Source organism: Phocoena sinus, chromosome 13 (genome assembly GCF_008692025.1).
Source record: "Phocoena sinus isolate mPhoSin1 chromosome 13, mPhoSin1.pri, whole genome shotgun sequence".
In the NCBI taxonomy this organism is placed as follows: Eukaryota; Metazoa; Chordata; class Mammalia; order Artiodactyla; family Phocoenidae; genus Phocoena; species Phocoena sinus.
This window is the reverse complement of record NC_045775.1, coordinates 19293992-19308730: the sequence shown is the minus strand read 5'-3', so window position 1 is coordinate 19308730 and position 14739 is coordinate 19293992. Positions and strand designations below refer to the sequence as shown.

Sequence of the window (14739 nt, the reverse complement as noted above, 5' to 3'; positions counted from 1 at the left end):
GAGGAAGAGCCAAAGTCCCCTGAGGTCAGGAACCCCATCCAGCAGGTCCTCACCGCCCTGCCCCTTTCACTCACTGGGCTCGGGCAGCGCCGCCCTCCTGGCTGCTGCTCAGACACTCCGGGCCTCCAGCCCGCTCCAGGCTTTCTCTTGCTGGAACCCGTCCCTGAGAGCCGCGTGATGTGCTCCGGGTCTTCATGGAAATGTCATCTTCATGGTGACACCTCCCCCACTCCCCTTACCGTCACTCCCCAGCAATCCCCGTGTCCCTTGCCTACACCTCTCCAGAGCACTGCCCTCTGACCTTCTGTAATCATTTACTTCTTTACTTCGCTGATGTCCGGCCGTCCTCACTAGAAGGTGGGCTCTGAGGTTAGGACATTCTGTGTCCCCAGGAGTTACAACAGTTCCTGTCCCACAGTAGGTACCCAGTAAGTACTTGGTAAATGAATGAATGAGCTGTTTTCCTGTATAGAGCAGTATTTTCCCTTGACAGAGTAAATTAAATAATCATTGGGGAAATTGGTTTATGGAATTTATTCAGACTTTTGGAAGGCATTTGACAGGGCTCGACCCCAGAAAAGATCTCTGTGAATCACTGTGTCACTGAGTTACTGTTTTAAAAATAGGAGTTGGAACAATAAGGTCTTTCTCTGCTTAGAAAAGTTGTAATACTAGAAATGGATACTAGAAAATTACAGCGTTTTAAAATTGATGGTCTAGAGAAGGAACTGAATAGTGAGATTTCTAAGGTTACAAGGCCTCTGAACTCTGGTGGGAAGATTCCAGACTGAGAGTAGACCAACCCCACGCTGGGTGGGCATCTGGCAGTGCCTGGGGGCTCCTGACGGCCACTCCCTCCTGCTGCAGGCTCTGCAGAACGGAGCACCACCTTCCTCAAAGCCCGGCTCCCCTGCCCTCATTGAGACCAAGGAGCCCAACGGGAGCATCCACACCAGCGGCTCCATGTCCGAGGAGCCAGATACCCAGGTACGTGCGGGGCGAGGCCTGGGATGGCCTGGCCTCTGTCTTTGGTGGCTGTGTAACCTTGGGCTGGTCACCGCCCCGCCCCCTGGCCTCACTGTCTCCTCGTCAGTTACATGGGGTGGAGGTGGCTGAGGTCAGAAGAGGTGCTCACCTCCGAGGCCTTGTCTGGCTCCCATGTCCCAGAATCCTAGAGATCTGAGGACACCCACGGAAATTTCTCTAGGATCCAGGGCTGTTTCAGAAGTGACACTAAAGGGCTGGGCTCACCTCTCTGGCTAGGTCCAAACCCCACAAGTCCTGTGCACAGATGAGGGGTTTCCAAAGGAATGAACAGGATGGCCCCCTGAGGATGGGGTGCGCCTTGGGAGAGCGTCCAGGATCCATCCACTACTAAAGAGCTTCCTGAGTGTATCCACCGACAGAGGCCAGTGCTGAGACGGGTCTCGGCCTCGCGGAGGCTGCCGTGAGCTGGTCGGCCACACCGCTAGTCTCGCTGCAGGGGAGACAGAACTGCCCCGTGCCTGTAGATACGTGCTGCAAGACAAGGGTAGAGGGATGAAGATAAACTGGGTTTTCCTTGAGCACCACAGCACTCAGTAACTTTTCCCTGTTGTGAGTTTCTTGATCGAAAGTGTTAATACAGACTCAGTGTAACTCACTAACAAGAAGGACGCAGAGGCTTAGCAGCCTGAGATTTTCTTTCCTCACAGTTAGCCAGTGTCGCACTGCTCCCGACACGCTTCAGGGACAGAGGTTCCTGGTGCTGGAACAGAACATCCACATCATGTTACAGAGAAGAAAATTGGGGCTGGGGGGACATGGATTATACGGGGTCAGACTCAACCAGCAGCACACCTGGGCTTAAGCCCGGGGTATCTGGATTGTGGCTTCCAGACACACTCAGACCTGTGCAGACAGCGCTGATCAGCCCGTTCGCAGTTGTTATTTGGGCTGATGGCTGTGTAACCATAGTCTGGATTCATGTGTTTGGAGCGGAGGCTTTTCCTTCGTGACCAGGAATAAAAATGGTAGGGGGTACCCCAGTCCTACCACCCCACTAGCAATAAGGGTGTTATTTTCTCTCCATAGATTTCCCCCTCAGGTCTTCCTCCCCCAAATGAGCCAGATCTGAGCTCCTTTAAGAGCGCCCTTAAGCGTAGGGTTGGGGGTGTTCTGCATCCCCAAGGATGCCGAAGGGTATGGCTGTGTGACACCCCCATCCTCGTAGTAGGAGGTGCCAGGACCCCGCCGACCCAGCAGCGGTCTCAAATTCCAGGTCTCCCACTCCCAACACCACCCTGTCTTTCGCCAACTTCTCCCCCCTCCATCCCGCCTGGCCCCCAACCCTGCCACACTGCCTTGCAGGCTGACAACCCCTCGTTCCCCAACCCTCGCCGGAGGCTGCGGCTTCAGGACCTGGCCGATCGCGTGGTGGACGCCTCCGAGGACGAGCACGAGCTCAACCAGCTGCTCAACGAGGCCCTGCTGGAGCGGGAGTCTGCCCAGGTGTAAGTGGCCCCTCAGGCACCTGGCCCCTTGCCCTTGGCACGTGCCTTGTCTGGCCCCAGCGTGGGGTCCAGGAAGTCAGTCATCGTAAATACGGCCCCTTCCTGGCGGGCAGAGACAGATGTGATGTTTGCATCTCATAGGGCTTGTTTGCACTGCAGAGTGAAGAAGAGAAACACCTTCTTCCTGTCCATGCGGTTCATGGACCGCGAGATGGAAACCCGCTACTCGGTGGAGAAGGAGAAGCAGAGTGGGGCCGCCTTCAGCTGTTCCTGCGTCGTCCTGCTCTGCACCGCCCTGGTTGAGATTCTCATCGACCCCTGGTGAGGGAGGGGCAGGGCAGGCCCTGACAGCCAGGGGAGGGTTGAAGATGACGAGCTTCCTAGGCCAGAGGCCTGCGGGGTGTGGGCCTCAGCTGGAGCCTGACGTAGGGGCGCAGGCTCTGTTCCTTGCCCCCCATCCCCCGGAGCAGCCCCCGGGAATGCTGGGACCGCGCCGTGGACCCCCTTCCTTCTCTCTGCTCCTGGGTCCTAGAATAGCACTCGCGTCAAAGTGGGGGTCACACCAGGGTTGAGAAGGGTGAGGGAGGAAGGGTCCGGGGGGATGGAGACCTTGGCTGCGTGGGTCTGAGTGGCTCTGGGACAAGGAGACAGGACAGGGACGCTCCTCAATCTCGGTCACCACGGCTCATCGGCTCCCTTTCTTGGCTCGTGTTATAAAAGACAGATTTCAGGCTCTGGGTGCAGACTGGCCTCTCTCACAGCAGCAAGTCCTCTGGGGTAAGGCAGGGTGTTCTGGAATCCTTGCCCCATCTGCTGAAGCCCAGTTGACGGATGGCTGCCCCCTCCCTCCCTCCCCTCCTCCCCATGGCCGATCAGCAGCTCCCTCCAGCTCAGGGATCCCCACCAGAAAGGAGGGGGTGTGGAGCCCTCTTCTGATCACACTTTGGGGAACTTAAAGAGCCTTGGACTCGTCACATGGTCCTAGGTTCTGGACTCGGCTCGCTCACATTTCTTCTACGACCTTGGGTGCATCACTGAGGGTTCCTGGAGTATCAGTTTACTCATCTGTAAAGTAAAAGATGATGATGGTGATCTGAAGATGATAAAACCTGCCCTCGCTAACTCAGAACTATTGTGAGGACCAAAATCATTCATTCACTTCACAAATATTTGCTGTCTACTTTGTGCCTGGGGCTAAGGTGTAGGGATACAGCCGTGAACGCTGGAACCCTCAGCAGCCCTTGGCAGTGAGCGGCTCTGTTCTGTGTGCTCTCCCTTTCATCATTGCGACACGGCAGAATGCTTGTTCCTAAGAATCCCTTCCAGGTTTTACTGGGCTCTGCCCAGGGCATCTGTGAGTCCTGTCCTTCTTTAAGAAATGTCCCAAAGAACAGTTACAGCTGGGGAGGGTCCTGTGTCCCCAGGCCTGCACACAGCCGGCAGCAACTCCTGGTATGACGTGGAACTTCTCGGGTACAGGCTTGTGCCTTGCTTAGGGGGCCTGCCCTCTGTCTCCTTTCCTTTACTGTCCTGGCCCCTGACCCAGCCCACTACTCCCTCTGGTCCTCTCCTGGATTGTTTTCTCTCTCTCACAGGCTGATGACAAACTATGTGACCTTTGTGGTTGGCGAGGTCCTGCTCCTGACCCTGACCGTCTGCTCGCTGGCTGCCATCTTTCCTCGGGTAAGAAGCACTTTTCCTTTTGGCTCAGAGCTGTCTGGAAGTGAGCATCGCTCCCCGTGAAAGTGCGTATTGATGGAGTTGTGTCCTGTCAGATCCTGACAAGTAGAGGACTTCCGTTGGGGTGGCTCAGGCACTCATCCATTCATTCATTATACACGTCTTCATTATCGGCTCTGCACCCACTTTGGGCCAGGCCCCGGAGCACGTGTGGGTGGGTGAGCCAGAGTCTACATAAATGGGAACCTGTGTAGAAAAGCAGTGGAGGCCCAGCTAGAAGGTGGAATGGCTCCAGTTGTGAAAGACCCTGAAAGCCACACACAGGGATTGAGACTTTCTCCTATAAGCACTGGGTGTCAGGCAGAGTTTTTGATCAGAAAAAAAAGGGAAAAGCAGCATTTTAGGAAAATTAATTTGGCAGGTGGCTTGTGAGTAACTTGGGGGATTTAGGTACACTGACCCAGGGAAAGCAGGAGTACGTAGCCAGGCAAAGACGGCCGGCCCTGAAAATTCTCCCCCAACGTGGCTTTGCCGCCCAGCGACAGTGAGTGGACTGCTGCTCTGGTGCGGCCCACAGGCTCAGGCCGGTTGCCGCGCAGCTCTGGGAAGGGCTCTGATATCTGGCAGTCGTGGTGTGTCACCTGCACATCCGGCAGGACGGGCAGACAGAGCCGGGACCTGCGCGCCTTCTCGGTCCTGCCGCAGCCAGGTTTTGGTTGACGCACGCACGCGGCACTACTTTCCAGGTTCCTGGGAAGTATGGGAGCAAGCAGAGTGGTTAGCAGTCATGTTTACAGGGGGGAAGGCCGTCAAGACACAAGGGCCTGGAAATTCCATCCTTCTAGGCCTTTCCTAAGAAGATCGTGGCCTTCTCGACTTGGATCGACCGGACGCGCTGGGCCAGGAACACCTGGGCCATGCTGGCCATCTTCATTCTGGTCATGGCAAACGTCGTGGACATGGTGAGCCCCTGCTGTCCTGTTGAAGGGACGCCCACTCTCTGGATTAGCCTGCGTGAGCAGTTGCCAGCCCATTTCCCCACCCCCAGTAGACACAGGTTTGGAGTGGCACTTAGGTTCCTAAATGATCATCCTGGCCAAACGGCGGGGTCTTCTCCCCGGGATGCCTCTGAGGCTGCCTTGTCTTCCCCAGTTCCTCACTCTCCCCGGGTCCAGGAGCCCAGCGCCAGGCACCAGCTCCCGTCTGGGTGGTTTACATATGTTGTCTCATTTAATCTCTGTAACAATCCCGAGAGGTCGGTATCATCGGTAGTTTCATGTGAAAAAAATGATGCTCAGAGAGGTTAAATCACTTGTTTTAGGTCACACAGCCAATAAGTAACAGAGTGGAGAATTGAAGCAGTTCTAAATCCCCGTCCTGTGTTTTCTCTCTCCATATCTCACTGTTCAGGGGCCCCAATACTCCTAAGCTTTCTGTGTATCTTAAGTATTCCCTACAGTGTGGCTAGCATCAGGCATCCATCAGGACGAGGGAGGTAAACCGGCTCCACCAGAGGAGGGCTCCTGTTTGGCCTTCATCCATTTGAACAAGGCCACACCTTCCAGAGGTGGGTCACTGGGACGGCAATTTCACTGAGCCCAGATGGCTAGCGGTAGACGAAATCCTCTGCTCTGTTGTCCTCAGTTCACACGGGTCCCGAGAGGGGGCAGCAGAGGCGTTCTTGGGGAGAAGGGATGGCAGTGGGAAGCCACCAGCCAGTTCCTGAACACTGGGCACTTGGAGCTGTCACTGGTGCTCTCTGGTCAGGCCTCCCAGCTCCCTCCAATGTTGGTAGTACTATACTAGATACACTGTCTTAGAGTCCTGCTTTTTGCAAATATAATGTTATATTATTTGCTTTATTTTTAACAATTGAAGCATGGGAGAAAAGTCAGCTTGGAGACTTATTCTGGTAGCAGTGTATGTGAGAAGCCCTAGGGCCAATTGATCCGAAGTCCAACAGGAATGGAGTTAGGAGCTCCAGAACCTGACACGCCCAGGGGTTGCTGGTGGCCACAGGGCAGGGAAGAAAAGGCCTGGGCCCCTTGCGTGTCAGGACACCCCCCTGAAGCCTGGTGCCGAGGTCTGGGGGCCACTGTTTGACAGGGTCATGGACACTGGCAGGACATCTGGAAGTCCTGTGGAGGGGAGAAAAACTAGGGAGGTGTGAAACTTTGCACGTGCTAGACTCCCATGCCGAGAGCCTCCCCAAAGCCAGACAAGCGCCAGTGGGTGAACGTGAAGAAAAGTAGGTTCGATTCGGTTTATGGATGCACTTTCCATTGACCACGCCTGCCCAGCAGTGGGACCGGCGACCAGACTCCAGAAATGAAGGGTTTGAGTGGAGACTGGCTGCCGTCGCAGTGAAGCTCTGAGGGGCAGCCTGGCTGGCTCACGGTCCCTCCGGAAGCAACAGAGTGCTGTGGGCAAGTGCACGTTGGGTTTGAAACCTAACGAGCGGACTCCTGGTTCTGGCTTTGCTGCTTGCTAATTACATCACTTTGGGCAAGGGCGGCCTCTCCGAATTTCCCCTATGATGGTGGCAGCACTAAAATACTCAGAGAATTTTCATGAGCATCAGAGGAGATGATGGTAGAGCTCTTAGCAGGAATTAACTGACTTCTGTATTACTGTGCCCTGGTAAATTTTTCTTCTTTCTCGGTGTTTCTGAGGGAGCCGTGGGAAGTGGCAGCTGCCACAGCCCCGCCTTCTCTGACCGGTGTCTGCTGTCCCCTTGCACCCCGTGCTCTCCCCTACGGTCCTGGCCTCCAGCTTAGCTGTCTCCAGTACTACATGGGACCCACCAACGGCACCTCAAGGGTGCAGATAGAGGACGGCTGCGTGGAGAACCCCAAGTACTACAACTACGTTGCTGTGCTGTCCCTGATCGCCACCATCATGCTGGTGCAGGTCAGCCACATGGTCAAGCTGACACTCATGCTGCTCATCGCAGGGGCTGTGGCCGTCATCAACATGTGCGCCTGGCGCCCCATCTTTGATGAATACGACCGCAGACGCTTCCAGGAACACGAGTAAGATGAAGCCTGTTTGGGGATCTGCATAGTCTCCTTCCTCCCACCCCCCAGGCCCCGTTTCAAGGTCATGGGTCTGCACTGAGCTGGCCGTCTGTCTCTAGGGCTCATCCACGGCTTGTATGGGAATCAGGGTTTGTGGTTTCTCACAGACGGGCCACTGGTTGGCTGTGATCCCAGGACACATCCTTCCCTTTCTTGAGGAGTTGAAGACCTGGGTCACCTCAGTGTTTGGCTGGGCACCAGTCTGTTGTACCCGATAGGGCCTGAGTGTGCTATTATCTGTCCCAACAGCTTTCCGATGGTGGCCTTAGAGAAGATGCAGGTACTTTCCAGCCCTGGGCTCAATGGCACTGACAGGTAAGGGTGACCACTTTCCCGTCCTGGTCTGTGTTTTCGGCCCCTTTCTTCTAGACGCAGGGAATACAACAGGCCAAAGCCCCATGGTCTCATCCTTCCAGAGGCACGTGACGTGGGATAGTCAGGCCGGAGAAGTGAGTGTGTGTTTCTGTAGGGAGCCTGCAGCAGACTTTAGTGCTCATCTGGCCACGCTGGGCTCTCCTGAGTCAAAGAGAGCGAGGCCTGGCGAGCAGTGTGGTTTAGAGGGTGGGACAGAGAGCAGGCCGGGTTGAGGTGAAAGGAGAGCAGCCAGGTGGAGGACAGCTGCGTTTACCGGCTGGCAGGACAGACGGCAGAAACAGGAGCAGGAAGGAACACTGTTGCATTCAAACTAGAAGACCTGGATTCTGAACCCTGCCGCGGTGATTCTCTGTGGGGCCTCAGGCAGGCCACTTTTTCCTGAGTCTCAGTTTTCATCTCTTGAAGAGGATATCAGACTAGAGGTTCTTCAGGGTCCCTTCTAACTCTAAAGTTTTAGAATTGTATGATTCAGTGACTTGACTTTTAAGTAAGTTTAAAAAAAAAAAAAAGATGACCTACAGAAGGTGGGTAGAAGACTTGAAGAGCATTTCGCAAAAGAAGAAATCTAACTGGGCACTAATAAATGAAAGGCATTCAGGTAACCGAGGTCATGCAAATTAAGACCACTGTGAAAGACCGTCACACCCCTATCAGTTTGGCGAAAATTAAGAAGCCTGATCACATCCTGTGTAATAACGGTGATGCACACATTCCTGGTGGGAGTGTAAACCATTTTAGAAAACAATTTGGAGTTAATTAGTAAAGTTGAAAGGAGACCTATGACGCAGCAACTCCACAGCTACATGTACACCTTAGAGAAACGAATGCACATGTATGTCCCAGGATACGTAAGAATGTCCACAGTTGCATTGTTTATAATAGCCACACACACCTACAAACATCCAAAACAAATGAGAACGACCCAAATGACATCAACAATGAACAGGTATATAAATCGTGGTATAGTCATATAATAGAATACTGTACAGTAATGGAAATGATGTACAGCTCCACACAAAAATATGGGTGACAGTTATACAAAAGCATGGTGGAACTGTGCCCTCATCCCATCACCGAGATGTTAGTCAGTCTCTCCCGTCTCCAGATTCCTAGATGGTTGCAGCTACTTCTGTGATCAGTCAGGTGATGCAGTGTTTATTCAACATCTGGGGAGCATCCCCGAAGGCCTGATGTGGATTCCAAGTCCAGCCGGGAGGAGCCAGGAGTTGGTTGGCTGTTAAGACAAAAACCCAATGATTTCAGAAAGCTTTACTGCCCGGTGGGCATCCGGACTTGATGCAAAGGTGCTTAAGCTGCTGAGAAAAGTTTCTGGGTGACAGGAAACAGCACAGCCAGATTGGAGGGAATAAGGCCCCCTTGTCAGCGGGCAGCACGGTGCCCTCCAGCTGAATTGTCCTCGGTCCCGCAGGCTGCCCCTGGTGCCATCCAAGTGCTCGATGACGGTGATGATCTTCGTCATGATGCTCAGTTTCTACTACTTCTCCCGCCACGTGAGTGCCTGCACACCCTCCTCTTCTGCCCAGACCTTTTGGGGCCTCTGGAGAAGCAGCCCCAGGACCTGGGAGACCAAGCTCCTGGGGAATGCTGGTTTCCTTACCCCACATGGCATGTGACCCTGGTCAGGCCACCACCTCTGCCAGTTTCTGGTTTCTTCCTCAGTAGTACAGGAGCAACAGTTCTTACCTATTCCTTCTGACCTCCTGCGGGAAACTGAAGGAAGCCTGGGGGAGGGGCACAAAAGCCTGGATAAAACCTATTCCCTAGGCCAGCGGTTCATGGATCTCCACTCACCCAGGTTCTGGGGGTCACTAACACACTGACTACGGAGCCGGAAAATAAAGGGAAAGAAGCTGATGAAGTTTTTGTTTGGTTAAAAGGAAAAAGAGGAAGAGAGGGAAGGAAGTACCCTCGTGAGAGACTCACTTCCCTGTTAGCTCAGGTGCCACCCAGTGGCTTGTCGGGGAACTACAGCCACCCCCAGCCACTTCTTGACGAAATGGAGCCTGCTGGAAATGGGGACTCCTCCTCCCTGGGCTAGGAGATCCCACTGCTGCCACCACCCACAGGGCAGACCTGTAGCTAAAATTATGTCCCAGGACGCCCCACACATCCAGAATACCTCTCACATCTTCCTGTAACCAAAGGGGCTGGGATCCTCACTGCACCTGTAGGGTGGCCTTTTTGATGAGGTGAACCTTTCTGGGTCTCATTTCCCTTGCCATTAGCCGTTTTCCTTTCAGTCTTTCCATGTTGGAAATAAGTTCACATTTTTCATCTTCCTATCAAATGGCCAGCTTTCTCTTTTTTTTTTTTTTTTGGCTGTGCTGAACAGCTTGTGGGATCTTAGTTCCCCAACCAGGGATTGAACCCGGGACACGGCAGTGAAAGCACTGAGTCCTAACCACTGGGCCAGGAGGGAATTCCCTCAGATGGCCAGCTTAGAGCTCACACCTTACCTATGTCTGTGTCCATAGGTGGAGAAGCTGGCACGGACACTGTTCTTATGGAAGATTGAGGTCCACGACCAGAAGGAGCGTGTCTATGAAATGAGACGCTGGAACGAGGCCTTGGTCACTAACATGTTGCCTGAGCACGTGGCCCGCCATTTCCTGGGGTCCAAGAAGAGAGACGAGGTGAGGGGTGGCCCTGTGCTGGAGCCATGAGCCTGTGTGTCATCTTCTGGCTTTCTGTCTTCTTATGACATGGCCTGGGGGCCCAGGTAGGGCTGGACCTACCCAGCACCACAACACTAGAAGCAAAAGAAGAATTTCACAGGCTTGGTAAAGGGCGCTGCCATAGACATTGCTTCCATGGGCCACACACCTCTGGGAGGCCCATTTAAGAAGCCAAGGCCTTGGTGGAGCCCACCTTTCTGCCGACCATGATCATCTCAGACTGGTTCCCATGCCTCACTTCCAGCTCCACCCCACCCTCTTCACAGAGCTGGAGCTGTTGCAGGGACTAGTGAAGCTCTTTTTTAGTTATTAATTGTGATGAGCTACTTTCTAATAATTCAAAGTTGGGATAGTCCGGGAGATGTGTGTGTCCAAAAAGCTGAGTGTGCGTGTCATGGGTATGGAAGACAGATTCATTTCTATAGCACATTATTCACTTAGACTTTTCTGAGCACTTCGGCCCCGCCTCTTTTTAGGAGCTGTACAGTCAGTCTTATGACGAGATTGGAGTCATGTTTGCCTCCCTGCCCAACTTTGCTGACTTCTACACAGAGGAGAGCATCAATAACGGTGGCATTGAGTGTCTGCGCTTCCTCAATGAGATCATCTCAGATTTTGACTCTGTAAGTGACCATCCTGCGGCCCCCTCCCCCTGCCACAGAGCCAGCCCTTCCAGATTGCAGCCCAGGAAAGGCTGCAGAAGTCAGAGGGAAGTTAGAGAGTTACTCTGGCTGTGTTTCCCCATAAAAGCCCCTCCGCGTAACAGAGGGGCTTCTCCAGCCATCTGGAGATGCTGGGTCCCAGGTGAGAGCCTGGGAAATCACCTACAAGTTCATGGGTCTGGCCAAAACAAGACCCTGAGGCCCCTCCGATTCCTCCTACCCTCAAATTCAGATTCAGTAGACATTTATCAGGTAACTTGTATATCAGGGGAAATGCTTTTATGTAGATGCTCACCCACCCTAGGAGACTGGCACTTTCATCCCAGTGTTCAGGTGGTAGAAACTGAGGCTCAGAATATCGGGACATTGGCCCAGGATCATGTGGCAGATGTCGGCTGGATGAAGCTATTACAGGAAAACATCTTAGATGTCTCGTGGGCTTGTTGTAAACAGGCAGATCTGTCATTTAGTTGTGGCTCGTTCATCTCCGTCGACTGCTGACAGTTCTGTCTTCCTTACTACTGGCCTCAGCTCCTGGACAATCCCAAGTTTCGGGTCATCACCAAGATCAAAACCATTGGCAGCACCTACATGGCAGCTTCAGGAGTCACCCCAGATGTCAACACCAATGGCTTTACCAGCTCCAACAAGGTAGCTAACCAGCTCAATGTCTAGAGGAGATGGGGCAAGAGAGAGGCAGCCTACACGTAGCACGTGGGAAACGATGTCATAATAAAAGTAGCTGCCATTAAGTACTGTTGTGCGAAGGGGTCACAGACACACACCCAACTAGCACCACGCGGTGCAAATATAAAACCAGGTTTATGAGTTTAATAAGCAGAGAGAGGGGAACACACATGGCCCCCCACTGCTGTTCCACAGCTTAGGCCGGGCGTGAGATGGTTTGGGTAACTGTGGCCATATCCTCTTTTTTTTAAAAAATTTATTTTACTGAAGTATAGTTGATTTACAATGTTAATTTGTACTGTACAGCAAAATGATTCAGTTATACACATATACATACATTCTTTTTCGTATTCTTTTCCATTATGGTTTATTACAGGATATTGAATATAGTTCTCTGTGCTCTACAGTAGGACCTTGTTTAACCATTCTCTATATAATAGTTGGTATCTGCTAACCCCAAACTCCCAGTCCCTCCCTCCCCAACCCCCGACCTCCTTGGCAACCACAAGTCTGTTCTCTACATCCATGAGTCTGTTTCTGTTTCGTAGATAAGTTCATTTGTATCATATAGATCCCACATGTAAGTGACACTATACGGTATTTGTCTTCCTGACTTACTTCACTTAGCATGGTAATCTCTAGGTCCAACATTCATGTTGCTGCAAATGGCATTATTTCATTCTTTTATGGCTGAGTAATATTCCATTGTATACATGTACCACATCTTCTTTATCCATTGATCTGCTGATGGACATTTAGGTTGTTTCCATGTCTTGGCTATTGTGAATAGCGCTACATTGAACACTGGGGTACATGTATCTTTTCAAATTAAAATTTTCTCCAGATGTATGCCTAGGAATAGGAGTGGAGGAACATACAGCAACTCTATTTTTAGTTTTTTGAGGACCCTCCATAGTGGGGTCCAACAGTGTAGGAGGGTTCCCTTTTCTCCACACCCTCTCCAGCATTTGTTATTTGTAGACTTTTTAATGATGGCCATTCTGACTGGTGTGAGGTGGTACCTCATTGTAGTTTTGATTTGCATTTCTCTAATAATTAGCAATGTTGAGCATCTTTTCATGTGCCTGTGGCCATGCCCTCTTAATGCTCTATACTTTCATAAGAACCGGGGAGCAGGAACTACCTACACAGTTATGTAACAGTGAAGATGTCCGGGCTGGGGAAATGGTTTTGTTAGGAGAGGGAAGTCGTTAACGCTCACTGGCTGACAGATTATTCTCCAGTTAGCTCAGCCCTGTGAGGCCAGCTGTGCTTAGCGCCAGAGGGAGAGGAAGTGAACTGTGGGGACCCTGGTCCCAAGGGCTGTTCTTAAAACATTACCCTAGTTTATTTCACAACTGTGCTGTACAGTGTAAGTCCTACTGCCATCTCTACTTTATGGATGAGGTTAAAGAAACACATCTAGAATGGTCATCACCCTCAAGTGCTTACAATTACTTGAAGAAACAAAATGAGGACAACGATACAAAATTCAAAGGCCAGGTTCAGACAGGGTGGTGACACGACCCTGCCAGATGCATGGCAGACAGCAGCTGGGCTGGGAAGGATTTGCCTTCCCCACCACCTCTGCCCATCCTTGCCCTGGACCCAGAGGGACCCAGGTGAGCTGTCACAGTGACAAGTCAGAGCTAAAGAGGTCCCTGGCTCCCCTGTGGGAGGAAGTGCAGAACAAAGCCTGTAACTAGCAGGTGAAGGGAGGAAGGCGCTCGGCTGGCCCTGGCGCTCATGGTTGTTTTCTCGTGCAGGAGAGGTCAGACAAGGAGCGCTGGCAGCACCTGGCGGATCTGGCCGACTTCGCGCTTGCCATGAAAGACACGCTCACCAACATCAACAACCAGTCCTTCAATAACTTCATGTTGCGCATCGGTAAGGCCTCTCGGCTCGCCCACTCCTGCCGTGCTCCCCCTAGTGCAGGGGGCTCGGCAAATCGGGGAGGATGGGGCTTAGAAACACCTGAGGCGTTTGGGCTGGGGAGGGTCATACTCACCGAGCTGGAAGGGACCTTACCGGTCTTTAGGCTGATGATGGAACTGAAAGTGCGATGAAATGGTCAGCCATCCCTGTCCCACGCTGTTGACGATGATGGCCTTCCTTCTGAATCTGGCTGGGACTTGAGTTTGTCTACCTTTCCAGGGAATCTTCTGTGCCTGAGGGCCTTGTTCACCTCAGTCCAGCCTGTTAGGATTCATGTCACCTGCCACCCACTACTGGGAAGGGGGTCTCGATCCTGGGCAAGGTCACAGGAGACTTGAAGTACCAGGTGTGCCAAGAGAGAAACTGGCAACTTCTGTCCTAAATGAGTTAGTATATTGCGGTGGCTGACATTTACCGAGCACAGAGCAAGGAGGGTGAGAAGGACACGTGACTTCTGTCCTCTGGTAGCTTAGGCTTGACGAGGAGTGTTACATAACTAGGAGCTTTGTGGTTGGAGCCAGGTGGCAAATTCCGTGAGAAGAGTTGGTGGCTTCTGAGATGGGGCTGTGCTGAATTCTGTGCTTCTACCTCAGGCATGAACAAAGGAGGGGTACTGGCTGGCGTCATCGGAGCCCGGAAACCACACTATGACATCTGGGGCAATACAGTCAACGTAGCCAGCAGGATGGAGTCCACAGGGGTCATGGGCAACATTCAGGTACATCTAGCAACAGAGCCGACCGTGTGCTCAGATCCAGGGAGTGGAATCGGAATAATGCATGTTTTGCTGGGCACTACCGCCTCCTTTCTGTTGGCCCAGAACGTTAAGTTGGCAATGCTGAGATCAAGGGCAGGAGTGGGAAGAGATGCTTCAGTAAAACGGAAAAAATACTTCAAACCCATATACAAAATGCAGGTTTAAGTTCTGGATAAAAGAATGCCCTGCTTGGGCTTCCCTGGTGGCGCAGTGGTTGAGAGTACGACTGCCAAGGCAGGGGACGCAGGTTCATGCCCTGGTCTGGGAAGATCCCACATGCCGCGGAGCGGCTGGGCCCGTGAGCCATGGCCGCTGAGCCTGCGCGTCCAGAGCCTGTGCTCCGCAACGGGAGAAGCCACAGCAGTGAGAGGCCCGCGT

General features: G+C 52.6%; 1 protein-coding gene and 1 long non-coding RNA gene across 4 annotated transcripts in view; one reads left to right on the top strand and one right to left on the bottom strand.

Moving 5' to 3' along the window:
* ADCY3 (adenylate cyclase 3) overlaps positions 1–14739 on the top strand; it is a 92209-nt gene that overhangs the window by 65652 nt on the left and 11818 nt on the right. For all 3 annotated transcript variants that reach the window (XM_032652637.1, XM_032652636.1, XM_032652638.1), the window contains 13 exons: positions 868–987; positions 2350–2492; positions 2652–2813; positions 4088–4175; positions 5018–5134; positions 6945–7204; positions 7499–7564; positions 9054–9135; positions 10120–10278; positions 10797–10943; positions 11514–11633; positions 13436–13556; positions 14198–14322. In XM_032652637.1, the coding sequence (XP_032508528.1) occupies positions 868–987; positions 2350–2492; positions 2652–2813; positions 4088–4175; positions 5018–5134; positions 6945–7204; positions 7499–7564; positions 9054–9135; positions 10120–10278; positions 10797–10943; positions 11514–11633; positions 13436–13556; positions 14198–14322 (1710 nt within the window). The remainder of the gene's footprint in view (positions 1–867; positions 988–2349; positions 2493–2651; positions 2814–4087; positions 4176–5017; positions 5135–6944; positions 7205–7498; positions 7565–9053; positions 9136–10119; positions 10279–10796; positions 10944–11513; positions 11634–13435; positions 13557–14197; positions 14323–14739) is intronic.
* On the bottom strand, positions 8474–10190 carry LOC116764236. The gene is made up of 2 exons (XR_004352813.1): positions 10102–10190; positions 8474–8858 (listed from the first exon to the last, which is right to left on the bottom strand). It is a non-coding gene; the product is annotated as an uncharacterized LOC116764236 (long non-coding RNA).